Source organism: Zalophus californianus, chromosome 1, assembly GCF_009762305.2.
Source record: "Zalophus californianus isolate mZalCal1 chromosome 1, mZalCal1.pri.v2, whole genome shotgun sequence".
Taxonomy (NCBI): domain Eukaryota; kingdom Metazoa; phylum Chordata; class Mammalia; order Carnivora; family Otariidae; genus Zalophus; species Zalophus californianus.
This window is the reverse complement of record NC_045595.1, coordinates 51,241,133-51,259,274: the sequence shown is the minus strand read 5'-3', so window position 1 is coordinate 51,259,274 and position 18,142 is coordinate 51,241,133. Positions and strand designations below refer to the sequence as shown.

The window sequence follows — 18,142 nt, the reverse complement described above, 5'->3', positions numbered from 1 at the left end:
CTGCTTATGTGAGTTTTTGTTGGGTCTCTGTCATTTGCAACCCAAGAGTTCTGAATAGTACAGACGCTTACAAGGAAAGGTATGGTACAGTTATTCAGGCTTCTTGTTATTATATGAAAATTCTTCACATTTTTAGTTTGCTTCAAGTATAAAGCACATTATTATTTTTTTAAAGCACACTATTTTTTAATCATCTGTGAAATAGTATTTTTTATGATGGCCTCTTTATAGATGAAGCAACTGAGATTCAGAAAGTTTAGGAGACTCACTCAAGATCACTGTCCAGTGAGCCCCTTCACACGGTCCTCAAAATCTGAGACACCCTCTGTCATACTAATTATACCCCATCTGTTCCGAGAGAATCTTTTTTTTTTTTAAGATTTTTATTTGAGAGAGAGTGAGATAGAGCGTGAGAGGGGGGAGGGTCAGAGGGAGAAGCAGACTCCCTGCTGAGCAGGGAGCCCGATGCGGGACTCGATCCCGGGACTCCAGGATCATGACCTGAGCTAAAGGCAGTCGCTTAACCAACTGAGCCACCCAGGTGCCCTATACCCCATCTGTTCCCTTGTTCCTCCTCTAGGCAGTGAGCTCCTCAAGGGAAGGGATGGGTCTTCATCTTTGTGTTCCCATTGCCTGGCACAGGGCCTATTAAATGAGATGCCACTGTCATTTATTGGCTGAATGGTTGAAGGAATGAATGACTAATCATGCCAAAAGCAAGAGATAATGTGTGAGATTGAGGGAGGAAGAGAAAGATATGTTTTTTAAAAAATATTTTATTTATTTATTTTAGAGAGGTAGGGAGAGTACAAGCAGGGGTAGGGGCAGAGGGAGAGGAAAAGAATCTCAAGCAGACTCAGCACTAAGCAAAGAGCCTGATGCAGGACTTGATCTTACCACCCTGAGATTATGACCTGAGCCAAAATCAAGAGTCAAAAGCTTAACCAACTGAGCCACCCAGGTGCCCCAAGGTATGGTTTTTATTAGGATTCTTGCAGGAAGGAACGTTGGAGAGAAAGCTAATTCAAACCCTTGTAAACAAAAAAAGGGGGGATTTGGGGCACCTGGGTGGCTCAGATGGTTAAGCCTCTGTCTTCAGCTCAGGTCATGATCTCCAGGTCCTGGGATTGAGCCCCATGTCGGGCTCCCAGCTCAGCAGGGAACCTGCTTCTCCCTCTCCCTCTGTCTCTCTCTCTCTCAAATGAATAAATAAAATCTTAAAAAAAAAAAACTAAAAAAGGGGGGGGATTTGAAAGAACCATGTAAAGACAGGTATAACTTCAACTGTAGGGTTTCAAACAGTATTAAGAATCTCTCCACCTGGGCACCTGGGTGGCTCAGTTGTTAAGCATCTGCCTTCGGCTCAGGTCATGATCCCAGAGTCCTGAGATCGAGTCTTGCATCAGGCTCCCTCCTCAGCGGGGAGCCTGCTTCTCCCTCTGCCTGTCTCTCTCTGTGTTTTCTGAATTAATAAATAAAATCTTGGGGCACCTGGGTGGCTCAGTTGGTTAAGCGACTGCCTTCAGCTCAGGTCATGATCTCAGGGTCCTGGGATCGAGCCCCGCATCGGGCTCCCTGCTCTGCAGGAAGCCTGCTTCTCCCTCTGACCCTCCCCCTGCTTGTGTTCCCTTTCTCGTTGTCTCTCTCTCTCTCTGTCAATTAAATAAATAAATAAAATCTTTAAAAAAAATTAAAATAAATAAATAAATAAAATCTTAAAAAAAAAAAAAGAATCTCTCCACCTTTCAGGGGTACCTGGCTGGCTCAGTTTGGTGGAGCATACATCTTTTGGTCTTGGGGTTGTGAGTTCAAACCCCACCTTGGGTATGGAGATTGCTTAAAAATAAAATCCTAAAAAAAAAAAAAATAATAAATAAATAAAATAAAATCCTTAAAAAAAAAACAAACAAAGAAAGAAAAAAAGAATCTCTCCATCTTTCAACCCATATGAGCATATATTTGCCTTACTTTCCTCAGGCTCCCCAGTGGGATGGTGAATGTGACCACCTACAACCTAAAGGTAGCATCTTTACAGCATATGATCCAAGGGATGGAGAATTGAATGTCTTTTTTTCTGTCTCTCTGCCCCACCCCCACCTCTATTTCCCCAGGGAATATCTTTGACCAGGATGGGTTCAGTTGCCCATCCGGAGGCAAAATCATTAAAGCTTGGTGGGTGGGGCAGTATTATGGACTACATGTTTGTGCCCCGCCCAATATCTTGAGACCTTAACCTCCAATGTGATGGTATTAGGAGGTGGGGTCTTTGGGAGGTAATTACGTTTAGATGAGGTCATGAGTGTGGAGCCCTTGTGGTAGGATTAGTATCCTTCTAAAAAGAGACGACAGCTCTTTTTCTTTCTGCTATATGTGGAAACAGAAAGATAGTGGCTATCTGTAAATCACGAAGAGTCCTCACCAGAACCCGACTACACTAGCACCCTGATCTCCATCTTCCAAAGCTGAGAAAGAAATGTTTCATGTTGAAGCCACGCAGTCTATGGTATCTTGTATTACCAGTCTGAGCTAAGACAGACAGTATAATTGGCTCGCCTGGGACCCATATCTACTTCTGCCTAGAGAGGGGAGAAGAGGAAGTTTCTTAAAAGAAGTTGAATACTATTATCAGAAGAAAGAAAAAGGGAATGCTGAACAGACAGACAAACCCCATAGATTTTCCATTTTAGCTTTTCTTTTCTTTTTTAAGTGAGCTCTATACCCAACGTGCCACTGAAATCAAGAGTCACATGCCAGCCTGACTGAGCCAACCAGGCACCCCTGGTTCCCTTAAGCTTTATACACACATTTAAGGATTGATTCCTGAAGAGGTGACTATACTATTTATTTTAATCCTCACAAGCATAAATTAACCTATTTTGTCTGGTAATGTTCTAGAGACTTTATAGATAAGAGTAAATTCTATAAGTAAGTATGAATTCTTTACAGTTTTCCACGTATCGCTCATTTTTAAAGGATTAATAATATATTAAAGGCAGAATGGTTTGAATGTCTCCACATCTGAAAATGGACTTTTTTTTCCCCTTTTCTTCAGTCTATCTCAGTTTTTTGAAACTTTTAGTACCTAAGAACTACAGGTTGGGGTGGTATACATGAAAACTTGCTTATAGTACTTCATGGACAATTAAGGGATTTTTAAAGGGTAATTTACACCACATTTCTCCCCAACTGCATTTGTTTCTAAAGATTTCATTTTTAAAGTAAACTCTATGTGCAACATGGGGCTTGAGCTCAATGTGGATAGATCAATGCAAGGGTCAAATGCACTAGTATTGACCAAGCTAGTCCCAGGAACTCCCACTTTTTAGCTATGCAATAATAAGGGCAGATAGCTTTTGAAATGTTTTGCAAGTGCTCAGCACTTTTTGTGCACAATATCTCATTCAACATTCCTGAAAACTCCCAGAGGGAGATACTACTATCATCATCATCCCCATTTTAGAGATGAGGAAACTAATTAAGAATATGGGCTCTGGAGCAGGACTCCTGAGGCTAAATCCCAGCTCTCCTAATTGCTAGAGGTGTGACTTTGGGCAAGTTACTCAACTTCAGTGTTCCCCTCTGTAAAATGGGCATATAATAGTACTTACCTGTATTAGTTTGTAAGGGCTGCCATTACAGACTGAGTGGCTTAAATAAACAAATTAAGTTTCACACAGTCCTGGTGGCTAGATGTCCAAGATCAAGACGTCAGAAAGTCTGGTTTCTTCTGAGGCCTCTCTCTTTGGCTTGTATATGGCAGCTTTCTTGCTGTGTCCTCCACAGTCATCCTACGGTCTCTGTGCTGTCTGTGTCCTAATTTCCTCTTCTTGTAAGGACACCAGGGATACTAGATTATGGTCCGCCCATATGACCTCATTTTACCTTCATCACCTCTTCAAAGATTTTTTTTTTTTATTCTTAAGTAATTTCTACACCCAACGTGGGGCTTGAACTTATAACCCTGAGATCAAGAGTTGCATGCTCCTCCAACTGACTGAGCCAACCAGGCGCCCCTCCTTCATCACCTCTTTAAAGTCTCTGTCTCTAGGCATCTGGGTGGCTCAGTCGGTTAAGCATCTGCCTTTGGCTCAGGTCATGATCCCGGGGTCCTGGGATGGAGCCCGTGTCAGGCTCCCTGCTCAGTGGACAGTCTGCTTCTACTTCCCCCACTCCCGCTGGTGCTTGCTCTCTCTCTCAAATAAAAAAATAAAATCTTAAAAAAATAAAGTCTCTGTCTCAGAAAAAAAAAGATTCTCTGTCTCCCTTTCTCCCCTGCCACATGCATGCTTGCTCTCTCTCTCTTTCTCTAAAAAAGAAATAAATACAATAATAATAATGATAGCCATCGAAATATCTAAAAAAAAAAGTCTCTGTCTCCAAATACAGTCACAATCTGAGGTACTGGAGGTTAGGACTTCAACATATGAATTTTTGGGGAGAGGAGTATACGGTTCAGCTCATAACACTATCTCACAGGGCTATTATGAAGACTGAATGAGATAATACATATAAAGCAAAGATCAGGAGACCTAGAATGTTGTAAGAGCTTATCAAACATTTGACGTAATTGAACACTAAATTTGGGCATAAGGGTAATCAGCAAGTTACCTTTTTTCAGTGGGATAGTGGCTGGAAGTGCCCTGGGGGCTTCTCTTCTCATCCAGGTGCTCAGTCCAGCATCATCCTTGCCTTATGGTCTATAGTCCCCATTTTGTTCCCACAACTGTTCCATTCTAGCCTGGCCCCTCCCCGGGGTCAAAGAGAAATTCTTTCTGTAGAGCGTTTTCAATCTTTCTTTCTGTAGCTGCTCCAAGGTTAGTTTTTAAAACAAGGAGACATTCTGTGCCACCTACTCACAGCTCAGCAAGTGCTTTTCCAATACTGCTGCTATTTCTAATCCTTGGGCAAGCCACTTATTAAAATTTAATGACAATCACATTTATAAAGCCATGTTCGGTTTACAAAGCTCCTTTCCATCCATTATCTCTTTTAATTCTCACAACATCTGTAGGTAGGAAGTATATTTTTCTCTGTTTTACAAAGGAAGAAAATAAGGCTCTGAGGAGTAGCATTATCGTCCAGTGTCAGAGATGGGCCTCAAATTCTGGCTTTTATATCCATCATGGCAGGAGTAGCTCACCTATTCAGGCATTCTTCTACAATATAAACAATACATTAAACTAGCCCTGCTCTCTTTTGGGAGATGTAGTTAAGTTATTTAGGACTATTTTGATTGGAAGCAACAAAACCCCAACTCAAACTGGCTTAAGCAAAACCTGAAGGTATTGGCTCACCAAACAGAACAATCCAGAAGCAGGTCTTCAGGCATGGATGGCTCCAGGTGTTCAAACTATGTCATCAGAACTAGCTCTCCTTTTCTTACTTTCCTATGTGTTCACATTATTCTTAGACAAATTCTCTGCTTAGGGTGTCAAAGATGGCCCCCAGTAGCTGAAGCTTACCATTCCTTCAGCTCAACAAACTCAACAGAGAGACAACACCTCTTTCTTGAAAACTTGACAAATGACCTAGTTATCAATCTCAACTATTTGGGTTGGTTCACGGGCCCACCCCTGAACCAATCATTGTGTTTAGAACAATGGAGTATTCTCATTGTCCAGGCCTGATCATTTGCTCCACTCTGGGGAAGAGTATAATGGTGGTGGTGGGGTGAATCTCACCAAACACACGGACTGAGTGAGGGGGAAAGAAGTACCAATGTCAGAGGTGGTATGGGTGGTGGGCAGATCTCTACAGGGTGGCCTTGCTCTGCAGAGCTAGAATAGAGCAACCAGTGATGAACTAAGGACCTAACTTTGCAAGAATCCCAGTTCTTCCCTTAAGAGAGTGGTAAGTGGACTTCTGTGTTTGTTTTTTTTTTTTCCCCTGGACTGCCTGGTTTGGCAGAGCAGAATAAAAAAAAAAAAAAAAAGTGATAATTCATGGCAGAGTAAGGAGAAAAGATGGAGCTTCTGGCTCCAGTAACTTATGTTCAGAATAGTACCCAAACCAGGAGCATCCACAGAAGGAGACTTTGAGGATGACCCCTTCCCTGATCCCTCCTCCCAGGACCCCATAAAGTTGTGAGCTCCAGGAGGAGAGGAACCACATCTGTTTTACCCACCATCTCATCCCAGCTCTAGCATAGTGCTGTGCTGGCACATTACAGGAGACTTTATTTAGTGCACGAATGCACAAATGAATTAGGTGGATTAGTCTAATTGGCAGGATCAATCCATCTTTTTGTTCAAGTCAGTCCCCTCTTTGGCCTCTGTTCTCCAACGGCTAAGGGGTGAAGAGGTGTAGCCCCTTGATTCTAGGATCTTAGCATTCTCAGGAAACAGCCAGGATGCCCCCTGCAAGGAGCCAATGGAAGGGGAAACCAAATTTATTGAGCGCTCTGTACTCAGATGAGATGACTTCACATGGGTCTGAGTTGCCCAAATGTGGAGCCCATTTCATGAGCCTTATAATTTTGTTTTAAAATTTGAGATGGAGAGATGGCTGCATAGTAGGAAGAACCTTGGCTTGTCCTTCAAACAAAACTAGGTAACTATCAAATCATTCTGAGTACCCAAGAAGTCAACCTGAGGACTGAGAACAAACTCCACAACTAGAGGGAGAGAAGAGGCCACATCAAGGAAGGGAATTTATAGGGAAATATGTGCTTTATGGGATAAATCCAAAGAACTAAAATACATTTTATTTTAAATAAAAATGGACATTTAATCTTACACAGCAAAATTACTGATTATATACTTGCTGAGCTGACTTAAGGGTTCAGAAAATTGTATCAAGAGTTTTATTTTTTGACCTCAAGGCCTTCTTAATAAAGTCTTTTTACTAAAAAATAAAATAAAATAAAATAAAATTTGGGATGGAAATAACACTGCCTATGTTTTATTGTGCCCAAACGAGGACGTTAAAAAAAAAAACAACACAAAACCTATCATCAAACAAACTTAACTAAAGAAAAAATTAACTATCATCAACACTTCTTTAAAAACGAATTCTTACACTAAGAAATCAGGAAGTATACAATCTCAGGAAAAAAAAGAACAGTGCCTCTCCCCCTCGGAAAAGACATTTGGCAACCTTATATGATTATTTTTTTCTGAAGATAGATGCAAATTTCATCAGACTGGCCCCTGTGTAGAATTCAGTATTTGGAACCTACTAACAGATTATGTTTCAACCCTACTCGTTGCCTCCACGTGCCTGTGAAATGGGGCTTAATCTGCTCACTTTGCAGATGGGGAAACAAAGGTTCAGAGAGCCCCAGTGCAAGGTCACAGAGGTAGTAAATAGTAGTCAGTTTGTCTGGATGCCAACCCTGACCATGTTGGCTGATCCTAAGTCAAAAGTTACTCCCCTTCGGGGAAAGAAATGACCCACACTGGCTCCCTTGGAGTGCCCCCAGGGTGTTCTTGGGCCTGACCTTGAGCCTGGACTTGGACGCTTTGTTCTTTAACACATCTTAATCATGTGCTCACTTCGTGCCAGGCACTCCGGAGAGTGTAGGGAGGGAGACCAGCATGTTCCCAGCCTCCTTCCCTCTTGTCCCGCATACTCACCCTGGGTCTTGTTCTCCAGGCCCAGCTCCTTCCGCTGGTGGCCAACGAATCCCTATCGCTGGCGTGGGATGCTAACAGTTTAGAGGGTTCCCTCTCCCAGGGGTGTTGGCAGTTTCCAAGGAGACTCTGGGAACCTTCAACGCCTCCAAGACCCAAAGGGCTGGAAGCGTAATGGTGCAACCTGAGGCACTGTGTTAGGCTGTAGGGAAGGTAATTTGGAAGCAAAAGATCAGTTCAAACCTTATCAAATAATACTCCGTTTGGTCCCTCCCCCATTCCCATGGGCTCTGCGGGGACCCACAAACCCCGCAGCTCAGGCTGGAAGAAGGGTGTCCCCCGTCAGAGGGCCCTATTGTGTAAGGGGCTTATTGCTCGGGCTGGGGGACCCCTGGGACCGTGCCCACTCCTTCCCCAGACTACCAGAACCTGGAGCGCCCCTCCCCCGTTCCGCCCCGCCCCGCACGCCCGCGGCGGGAGCGCGCCTCCGACGATCCGCGCCGGTGCACGAGAGCGCGCGCCTCGGCGCGGGAGCGCGCCCCGGGGAGAACCCGAGCAAGATGGAGGCCGCGCCGAGGCCGCCTCCTGGGCCGAGGCAGCAGCTGCTGGGAGCGCCGAGCCGGGGCGCCTAGGCCGTGCCAGTCCCGGACCCACTGCTCTGGACCGGGCCCAGGTTGGTCTCCCCGCACCCCGTCCCCGCGGCCGCAGTCTGCGCGCGCGTCCGGCCTGGGCGCGGGGCAGCCGCCCCCCACCCCCACCCCTGGCCCTACTCCCGGCCTTACCCCCGCCGGGCCGCTCCCCAGAGCTCCGGGGATAAACCCTGCCTACAGTCCGGCCCTCGAGGCCCGGGCTGCCTGCCGGCCCCAGTCCCTCGTACCCTTGGCCTGGAAAACCTCTCTCCTCAGCCCTGGCCCGCCAATCCTAGGCTTCCCTCAGCCTACATCCAGTCCTGTCTTCTGTGGGACCCCCCAGACCCCCGTCCTGTGTTCAGACCCTGCAGTCCCAGCCCTCGACTCCCCACTAGCCTCATCTTGATTTCCTCCACTTCGCCCTCCCTGTCCCAGCCCCCATATCACCTTCCCAGTCCCCCAGTACCAGCCCCTCATATCCCCTTCGTATCCCCTCATATAGAAGCACCAGCCCCCCTCTCCACAGCGCCTTTCTAGACGCCCAATAACAAATCTCCTTTTACCCCTAATACCCAATTTCCTTTCCAAGCTCCCTATATACTGCCCCTCTGCTAATCCCCCAATACCGGTCCTCAGCCTCCATTCCATCTCCCCATGGTTCCTTCCTACTCCCCCAGTTCTAGCCCCCAAACCCCCTCGCCAACACCCCCATGACCACTTTCTAGCCAGCCCCCACTTCCAACTCCCATATCCACACCCCATCCCCCTCATCCCAGCCCCCCCAACTTTCACATGTCCTTTTCCTAGGCCCCCAGTTGGAGATCTTTACTCCCCCCAGACACCGCCCCAACACTCAGGACCCCCTCCTGCCTCCTCCATACTACCCCCTAGGTCCCCCCAGCTCCGCCCCAGGCCCCGCCCTCGAGAGTTCCTTGGCTCAGGGCCGCTTCTCGCGTGCGTCCCCAGCTCCCGCCTGTCAGCCCGGCAGCCCGGCAGCCCGGCGGTCGGTCCCGGGCCGGCGGCCCCCGCCAGCCGCCGTCGCCGCCGCCGGCCCCGCCCCCGGGCACCATGCTGCCCTCGCAGGAGGCCTCCAAGCTCTACCACGAGCACTACATGCGGAACTCGCGGGCCATCGGTGTGCTATGGGCCATCTTCACCATCTGCTTCGCCATCATCAACGTGGTGGTCTTCATCCAGCCCTACTGGGTGGGCGACAGCGTGAGCACCCCCAAGCCTGGCTACTTCGGCCTCTTCCACTACTGTGTGGGCAGCGGGCTGGCGGGCCGCGAGCTCACCTGCCGAGGCTCGTTCACCGACTTCAGCACCATCCCGTCCGGCGCCTTCAAGGCAGCCGCCTTCTTCGTGCTGCTCTCCATGGTGCTGATCCTCGGCTGTATCACCTGCTTTGCGCTTTTCTTCTTCTGCAACACGGCCACGGTCTACAAGATCTGCGCCTGGATGCAGCTTTTGGCAGGTAGGGGAGGGGTGGGGGCAGGACCCCCAGAACAAGCGCCGAAGACGGGGCCCCCTCTTGAGGGGTCAGAGAGATTCTGCTCCTCTGTCTAAAGACACACCTCCTCCGTGTCCCTCAGCAGCCACTGGGGAAGGGATTTATGAGAGAGAGACACCTTGGGGCAGGAGGCAGAGCCTTAGGACTGGGTCTTTGAGTTTGTGTGCTTGGATATGGGCAGACTGCATTTATTGATGGGTTAGCGTTATGTTAGAGTGTCTGAGGGTCTCTGAGAGTCTCTTTTGGCTGTCTTGGGGGAAATAATTATCTGAATGAGGAGTTACTCTAGGAGTAAGCAATTTCTATTGTATCAAAAAAGAGGATGAGTTGGGGGAATCAGAAGATCTGACTTTGACCTTTATCTTGCTGACATTATCAACTTGGGTGTTTCACTTTACTTCTCTGAGGCTAGGCTTCCACATCTGTAAAACAATGGAGAAGATCCCAGGAACAAATGAAAGAGTAAACTTTGTAAACTTTGAAGGTCTGTATTAAGATAAAGGAATGTAGGAAGATATGCATGTGTATAGTGTCTATCCAGTGTTTGAAATGTGGGTGGTTGACAGCATGAGGGTCTTGGGAGGGCAAGTCTCCACCTGCCACCCCCACCCAATGCAGGAAGGGTTCTGGTGCTATGCTCAATGGGAATAAATCCCTGGGACCCTTTGAAATGTTTAGCTAGGACAGACATCTTGCCCTAAGAACCAGAGAAAGGACTTTTGGGAATAGGAACTGCTGAGACTGTATTCCAGGATCCATTAGAGTCCCCACCCCCACCCACCTTTTGATCGAAGGCAGATTTTGAAGATTCAGCAACTTGGGCGTTTGCCTAATTGCAGGCAGGAAAGAGTTGGGCTGGGGAAAGTGAGGTCAAGATATAGCAGCAATGGGGGAGGAGGGCTGGTGAGGTTAGGAAAAGTTTGGAGCCCTCCAGGAATGAGAAAGAGTAGGGAAAATGTGATGATCATACAGTAGAGATGGTCTTTCAAAATAAGCACCTCAGGGCATTCAACAAGTATGGGCCTCTTCAAAAGAGACTCTGCAGGAGGTGTTATCACTTGCTGATGATTACACTGCTCAAAACATTGTAGGAAATTGTTTTTGGAGTGTGGGGTGTGTTTTCTTGAATATCATCATTGAGGGGAACCTCCATCTTTTAAAGGAAGAATATGATTTTTGGAAATGGCTGGAAGTCGCTTAGGGCCAACTGTAGAAAATACGGTAGTGATCAAATTGAGAATTGTCACTTGGGATGAAAGCCAAGGTATGAGAGCAAAATCATGAGGCTGGTTTGCTTCCCCAAGAGGACTTTTACAAATACAGGGAGAAATTACTGTCCCCTTGGAAGAATTTCCCAAACTCTCAGAAGGACTACTTTGAAGAAAGCAGTGTTAATTCAGATGAGGACATTCTAATGAGCTTGTTTCAAATAGATCTCACTCCATCTACTTAGATGTAGGTCTTCTAGGATCTTTGAAGGTGAGAAAGGAGAATTGTAGTGTGTGCGGGGTATGTCTCCATATTTCTCCGTGGTACACAGAAGGTCATTTTATGTATTTCCATTCTATTCTTCCTCCAAAGGCAAGCTGGAGAGAATATATGCTTGTCTGGAATCCTCAATTCCTCACCCTTAATTTGGAGTCTGCAGAGGGGTTGCTGCCCTCTTGGCCTTCCAGTTCCCAATTCCCTGTAATTTATGTGGGTTTAATCTTCGGGATTTGATGGAGTGTCCGGTAACCCCATGTAATCACAGAATTTCAGGGATCATAGAGATCAGCTCCTTCAAATCCCACCTTTCCCCTCCCCTCATTTGAGAGAGAGGAGACCGAGACTAGAGAAAAGGTCTTACCCAAAGTCTCATCGCCAGGAGGGGAGTAAACTAGGTCTCAACTCCTGGCCCCGTGCTCTTTCCCTGGTGTTGCTGTCCCACACCTGAGGGCTGAGGAGGCCAGTTAGCAGAGTTGAGCAGTTTATTCTGTTTTGCTTAGAGATTTCTGAGTTCTCTGGGTAAGTGACCAATTCGCTTTGTTTAATGAAGTGACATCAGGACAGGAGCTAGAGCACTGGACTGCGAGTCATGGGATAGGGTCTTGCTTGGCTGACTCTGCCTGGGTGATTCACCCTGCAGTATTAAACAATTGTTTTTAGCTTAAATCTCAGTTTTGTCATCCTTATAGTGGAAGACTAATCAGTTACATTAGTGGATTCAAAGTATCTCTTTCAGCCCGGTGTGTCTCCTAAAGCAGCTCTTTTACCAAGACGGTTCTGTTCAGAAAGTAAGAAATCATTCTCAGAGGAACTGCAGGGCAGCAAAGGGCCTTGTTTATATCAGGTAAGAATTAGAATCCTCATTCATGTAAACTTGCATTCAAGTATTTTAGACTTCTTTTTTTTATTTTTTTAAAGATTTTATTTATTTATTTAATTGACAGAGAGGGAGAGAGAGACAGTGAACGAGGGAACACAAGCAGGGGGAGTGGGAGAGGGAGAAGCAGGCTTCCCGCTGAGCAGGGAGCCTGATGTGGGGCTCGATCCCAGGACCCTGGGATCATGACCTGAGCCGAACGAAGGCAGTCGCTTAACCAACTGAGCCACCAGGGGCCCCTCAGGTATTTTAGACTCTTCTAAGTGTGGAGCCCTGGACTATTGGGAAAATTCAGAGGTGCTTATTCCTCCAGTTATTCTTTACCTGCTCTGTGATCATCCCTGCTAGGTGCTATAATATACCAAGATCATCCTGGCCCCAGAGGATTTAGGTCTATACAGCATGATCCCCACTCTCAGGAAGCTTACCATCCAGTTGGATCACTATAGTGGTCAGCATTCTTTCAGTGGCAAGTGACAGAAATCCAACTCAAATGGCTTAAATAAGTAAAAATTAAATAAAATAGGGATGGTGGGGTTTTTGGCTCACATAACTTAAAAGTGGAAGAGTATCTTGCTTCAGGAGTGACTGGCTGGCTCAGTCAGTGGAGCATGGGACTTCTGATCTCAGGGTTGTGCGTTTGAGCCCCACATTGGGTATAGAGATTACTTAAAAATAAAATCTTAAAAAAAAAAGAGAGTATCTTGCTTTAGGCACGAATGGATCCAGATACTCAAATAATGCTATTAAGAATATGTCTATCTCCATTTCTTGGCTCCTCTGTGTCAGCTCATTTTATTTATTTATTTATTTTTAAAAAGATTTTATTTGTTTATTTGACAGAGAGAGACAATGAGAGAGGGAACACAGCAGGGGGAGTGGGAGAGGGAGAAGCAAGCTTCCTGCAGAGCAGGGAGCCCGATGCGGGGCTCAATCCCAGTATCCCGGGATCATGACCTGAGCCAAAGGCAGACGCTTAATGACTGAGCCATCCAGGCGCCCCGTGTCAGCTCATTTTAAAGTTCGCTTCTCTCCTAAAGGTGATAAATAAGGCTACTAGCAGCTCTGAATTTACAGCATTTTACCTTAGCAATGCCTGTGGGAAAAGAACATCTGTTAGTCAGTGGTTCCAGCAAAAGTTCCAGGGCTGATTCTCATTGGCCCAGGCTTTGGCCAAGGATTCACCTCTTAGTTAATCAATGTGACTTTGTCTAAGACTTCAGCCACATTCCTGTCCCTGGCACACATGGACCGACAGTAGAGAAAGGTCAGTTCCTGAAAAGGGAAATCAAATGTGACCTCTGGTAAGACAGGCGCAGACAGAAGCCTCACTCTGTAGGGTCCGAGCACTAATATATGCTGGCTGTAAGTGCTGGGGAAACCCAGGGCAGTTGAGGAGGTAGCCCCTTCATTGGGAGGTGAGGCTTGAGTGGGAGGTGAGGAAGTAGACAGGTGTGAAGTGTGGGAGAGCATTCTGAATGGAGAGGAAGATCATGGGTAGAGACATGGAGGTGAGAAAGCCACAGGTGGCTTGAGTGTGACCTCCACACAGCGGAGCAGTTGGAGGAGAGGGGAGGAAGGAATGATGGGGCTACAGTGTACAAGTCTCTGAATACCGGGTTGGGAATTTGGACTTTCATCAGCAGGCAGTTCAAAGCTACTACAACTGTTATTATTCAGGAAAAATAGTTAACATTTTCTGAGCCTTCGCTGTATGCCCGACCATGTGCTAAACATTGACACAAGTTCTATTATTTAATCCTCACAACGATCCCATGGAGTAGGTACCATTATTACTCTTTTGTAGAAGAGAACACTGAGCCTCAGGGACGAGTCATTTGTCCAAGGTCATACAGACGGTAAGTGGGGGAACTAGTATTGTAACATGTTCTGTCTGACTTGAAAGCCCAAGGATTTATGAAGGATTTATGGAGGAGCATTAGGGATGGGGGGCAGTGGCAGGAGGTTTTTGGCATAAGACTCAAATGTTAAGAGGAGAGGCTGAGAACCCAGGGGCCTCTTGGAGTTAGAGGCCAGCTTCTCTAGGTATCTCTGATACTCCGGACCTGGTCTTTCCCACTTAGTGAGAACACACAAGGTACCGGCTTCGAGGCTAGACATTTTCATACTTGTTAGAGCAGTTCATGTTCATCTGTTAAAGTGACTTACCCAAATGTCACACATCTAGCGAAAGGTGAAGCTGAAACTTAATGCAAGTCTGAGTGGATCTAGTACCTGCTCTCACAACCAAACCGGACCCTGGGAGAGGAATGCCCAAATCACAAGATACGGCCGTCAGCTCTCTGTACTCAGTGTTTACCTGTGGGCTGGATGAAGTTAGCCAAGGGGAGGGTGCTGGCTGGAGCAGAGATGCAGGGTAGAAGCCTGGTTGAGAGTCCGGGGGTGTAGTGTGGGGTAGTGGTTTAAGAGCACTTAGAGGACTTAGAATTCTCTCTCTGCTCCTTCCCAGCTGTGTGGCCTTGGATAAGTGGGTTTTCCTCTCTACGTCTCAGTTTCCTTATCATAAAAGAGATTATTGTTATTATTTTTAGAGATTTTATTTTTTTAAGATTTTATTTATTTGACAGAGAGAGACACAGCGAGAGAGGGAACACAAGCAGGGGGAGTGGGAGAGGGAGAAGCAGGCTTCCCGCAGAGCAGGGAGCCTGACGCGGGGCTCGGTCCCAGGACCCTGGGATCATGACCTGAGCCGAAGGCAGACGCTTAATGACTGAGCCACCCAGGCGCCCCTAAAGATTTTATTTTTAAGGAGTCTTTACACCCAGTGTGGGGCTCAAACTCACAACCCTGAGATCAAGAATCCCATGCTCCACTGGCTGAGCCAGCCAGGCACCCCAGGGAGATTATTATTGTACTTACCTCAGGTGGTAGAAAGAAAGAAAATGATGGGTGGAAAGCACTGAATGTGGTTCCTAGTGGACAGGGGGCATTCAATGGTGACGTCATTCCCGTGACACAGTCTAAGTGAAGAGCGGCTTGTGAGGAGCTCTTGCTGCTCAGGTGGAAGAGTTTGGATTTGCTGGGATGATCAAAGTTCTTGAGAAGTCATAAACTGTCAGCTGAAAAGGGTCTTGCCAATTAGCTGGCCTAACTGCCTCATTTTACAGAGAGAAAAAAAAAAAAAAAACCTAGTCCCAGAGAGAAGAGGCAAGTTCCTATCACAGAGTGAGGCTCTTCTACGCACAGAAGGGAGATGATTCTGACCATAGTTCATTCAGTACCTAGCGCCTACTACGTGTCAGGCCCTGCTCAGGTGCTGGAGACCTAGCAGGGAACAGGACGTGGGAGGTGGTGTAGGTGCTGGGGGAGACCGAAGGTAGGGATGGCGGCGGCGGCGGCGGCGGCGGCGGCGGCGGCGGGGGTGGGGTTTGGGCTGGTGATCTGGAGGTGAGTGCCTTCCGGCCTTCCAGATGTGTGCCTTCATCAGCAGGGGTCTGTGGACTGGGAGCAGCAAGATCACTGCAGCTTAGAGTAGCTATTCACATTCCTCCCCATTTCTCCGGGGGTTTGTTTCAGATTTGGTTTGGGAGTTTATTCATTCAGTACATCTTTATTGTATGTGCGTGACCCGCTGAGCACATTGGGGGGATTTCTTTCTTCCCCCGCTCCATTGTCTTTCTTCCTCCCGCAACTGTCCCTTCTTTCCTTTTTTCCATCCTCCCTCCCTACACCCTTCCTTTCTCACATCGGCCCTTTACTGACAGCCTCCTCTGTGTCAGGCCCTGTGCTGGGCTCTGGGAATCCGGAGTAAGAGTCCTCGCTGCCACACGGCTCATAGGGTCACGGGAGAGGCGGGAAAGAAGAACAGATCATCACTCCTCTGTGCACGACATGTGAAATGACTGAATCAAACACAGGGTATTCTGGGGGCACAAAAGGGATGCAGTTAAGGATGGCCAGGGAAGTCTTCCAAAAAGTTTCAGCGTTTGAGCTGAGTCTTGGAGGATGGGCTGGAAAGAGAAGGGCAGCCAGGCAGAAGAGACAGTATGATCCCAGGCATGAAGATAGGAAATAGCTTGGTGTGTTTTATGTTTTGGGGACTACCAGCAATTAGGGCAGGGAGTGGTGAGTGTTCAGAATGGGAAGCTAGCCCGTGGAGGCTTCTGAGCCATGGTTGGGAGTTTACGGACTTCATCTGTCAGCATATATTTGTTGAAGGTTTTTGGGGGGAATAATTAATACAGGCACATGATATAAAATTCAAAAGGGAAAAAAGTATACAATCGACATCAGTCTTCCTTCCTGTCCCCATTCCCCGGTGGTCCTCCCAGAGTTCTCCAGGGCAACCATTGTCAGCAGTGTCTTGAATATCTGTTCCAAGAAATCTCAGAAGTATACAAGCAAATGCAATTTTTTTTTTTGCTTAAATGGAATATTAGTTAGGTATATATTAGGTATTAGGTATTAGGTATATAAGAAATATTAGGTATATAAGAAATTACTCCAAAACTTAGTGGCTTAAAGCAACAGGCCATTATTTTTTCAGCTTCTGTGAGTCACAGGAATTTGGGAGCAGCGCAGATGACATTTCTGGTTCAAGGTTGTTCCTGAAGTTACAACCAAGACCCCAGCAGGGGCTGTGGTCATCTAAGGGTGACTGGGACTGAAGGACCCACTTCTAAGTGCTCTCATGCGTTGGCAGGAGACCTCAGAATGAGTTATCTGAGAAGGAGAGAGAAAGGAAGAAGCTACACTACCCACTCTCCTTTTTCTTTCTTTCTTTCTTTTTTTTTTTTTTGGTAATGGTTTTATTGTGGTATAACTCATATGCCATATAGTTCATCCAATGAAGTATATAATTCAGTGGTTTTTTAGCATATTCATAGAATTGTACAACCAGGACCACAACCAATTGTAGGAAATTTTCATTACCTCAAGAAGCCTTATACCTTTTAGGTCTCACCCCCCAAAGCTCCCCCACCCAACTTCCCTAGCCTCTAAGAACCGCTAATTTACTTTCTGTTTCTCTATCTTAGCTCGTTCTGGCCATTTCATAGAAATGAAATCATACAGGGGCACCTGGCTGCCTCAGTCTGTGGAGCATGCAACTCTTGATCTCAGGGTTGTGAGTTCGAGCTCCATGTTGGGTATAGAGGTTACTTAAAAATATTTTTTTTAATTTTTATTTTTTTTAAAGGTTTTTATTTATTTGAGAGAGAGTGAGAACGAGAGAGATCACAGAGGGAGAGGGAGAAGCAGATTCCCAGCTGAGCAGGGAGCCCGATGCAGGGCTCTATCCCAGGATACTGGGATCATGACCTGAGCCGAAGGCAGACGCTTAACCGACTGAGCCACCCAGGTGCCCCTTAAAAATAAAAGCTTAAAAAAATAAATAAACAAGTGAAATCATCCAATATGCAGTCTTTGCAACTTCTTTCACTTGGCATAATGTTTCCCAGGTTCAGTCATGTCACAGTACCTGTCAGTGCTTCATTCCTTTTTGTGGCCATTTATGGTCATAATGTTGCAATATGTAGATATTTTGTCGATTCATTCATTGGTTGATGGACATTTGGGTTGTTTAAACTTTTTGGCCGTTATAAATAATGCTGCTATGCACATTTGTGTGCAAGTTTTTTCGTGGATGCACATGGTCGTTTCTCTTGGGTAGATACTTAAGAGTGGAATTGGTAGCTCAAATGGCAACTCTATATTTAACGTTTTGAGAAACTGCCAACACTATTGTACATTCCCAAGAGCAGTGTATGAGGGTTCCTATTTCTTCATATCTCATCAACACTTGTTATCTGACTTTTTAAATTATAGCCATCCTACTGGCTGTGAACTGGTGTCTCATTGTGGTTTTGATTTGTGTTTCCCTAATATTCATGGTGTTGAGAGTCTTTTCCTGTGCTTATTGGCCGTTTGTATATCTTCTTTGGAGAAATACCTATTTAGATTCTTTGCTCATTTTTTTAATTGGGTTATTTTTCTTTTTATTATTGAGTTGTAAGAGTTCTTTGTATACTTTAGATACAAGTCCCTTATCAGTTATATGATTTGCAAATATTTTCTTCCATTCTGTGGCTGTCTTTTGTCTCTCTTG

At 46.2% G+C, this 18,142-nt stretch overlaps 1 protein-coding gene across 1 annotated transcript in view; it reads left to right on the top strand.

Annotated features, from left to right (window-relative positions):
- Positions 1-8,105: 8,105 nt before the first annotated feature.
- The window catches only part of LHFPL4 (LHFPL tetraspan subfamily member 4), a 29,934-nt gene continuing 19,897 nt past the window's right edge, over positions 8,106-18,142 (top strand). Inside the window, exons 1-2 of the mRNA XM_027587865.2 lie at positions 8,106-8,244; positions 9,167-9,674. Of these exons, the coding sequence (XP_027443666.1) occupies positions 9,269-9,674 (406 nt within the window). The 5' untranslated portion in view covers positions 8,106-8,244; positions 9,167-9,268. The remainder of the gene's footprint in view (positions 8,245-9,166; positions 9,675-18,142) is intronic.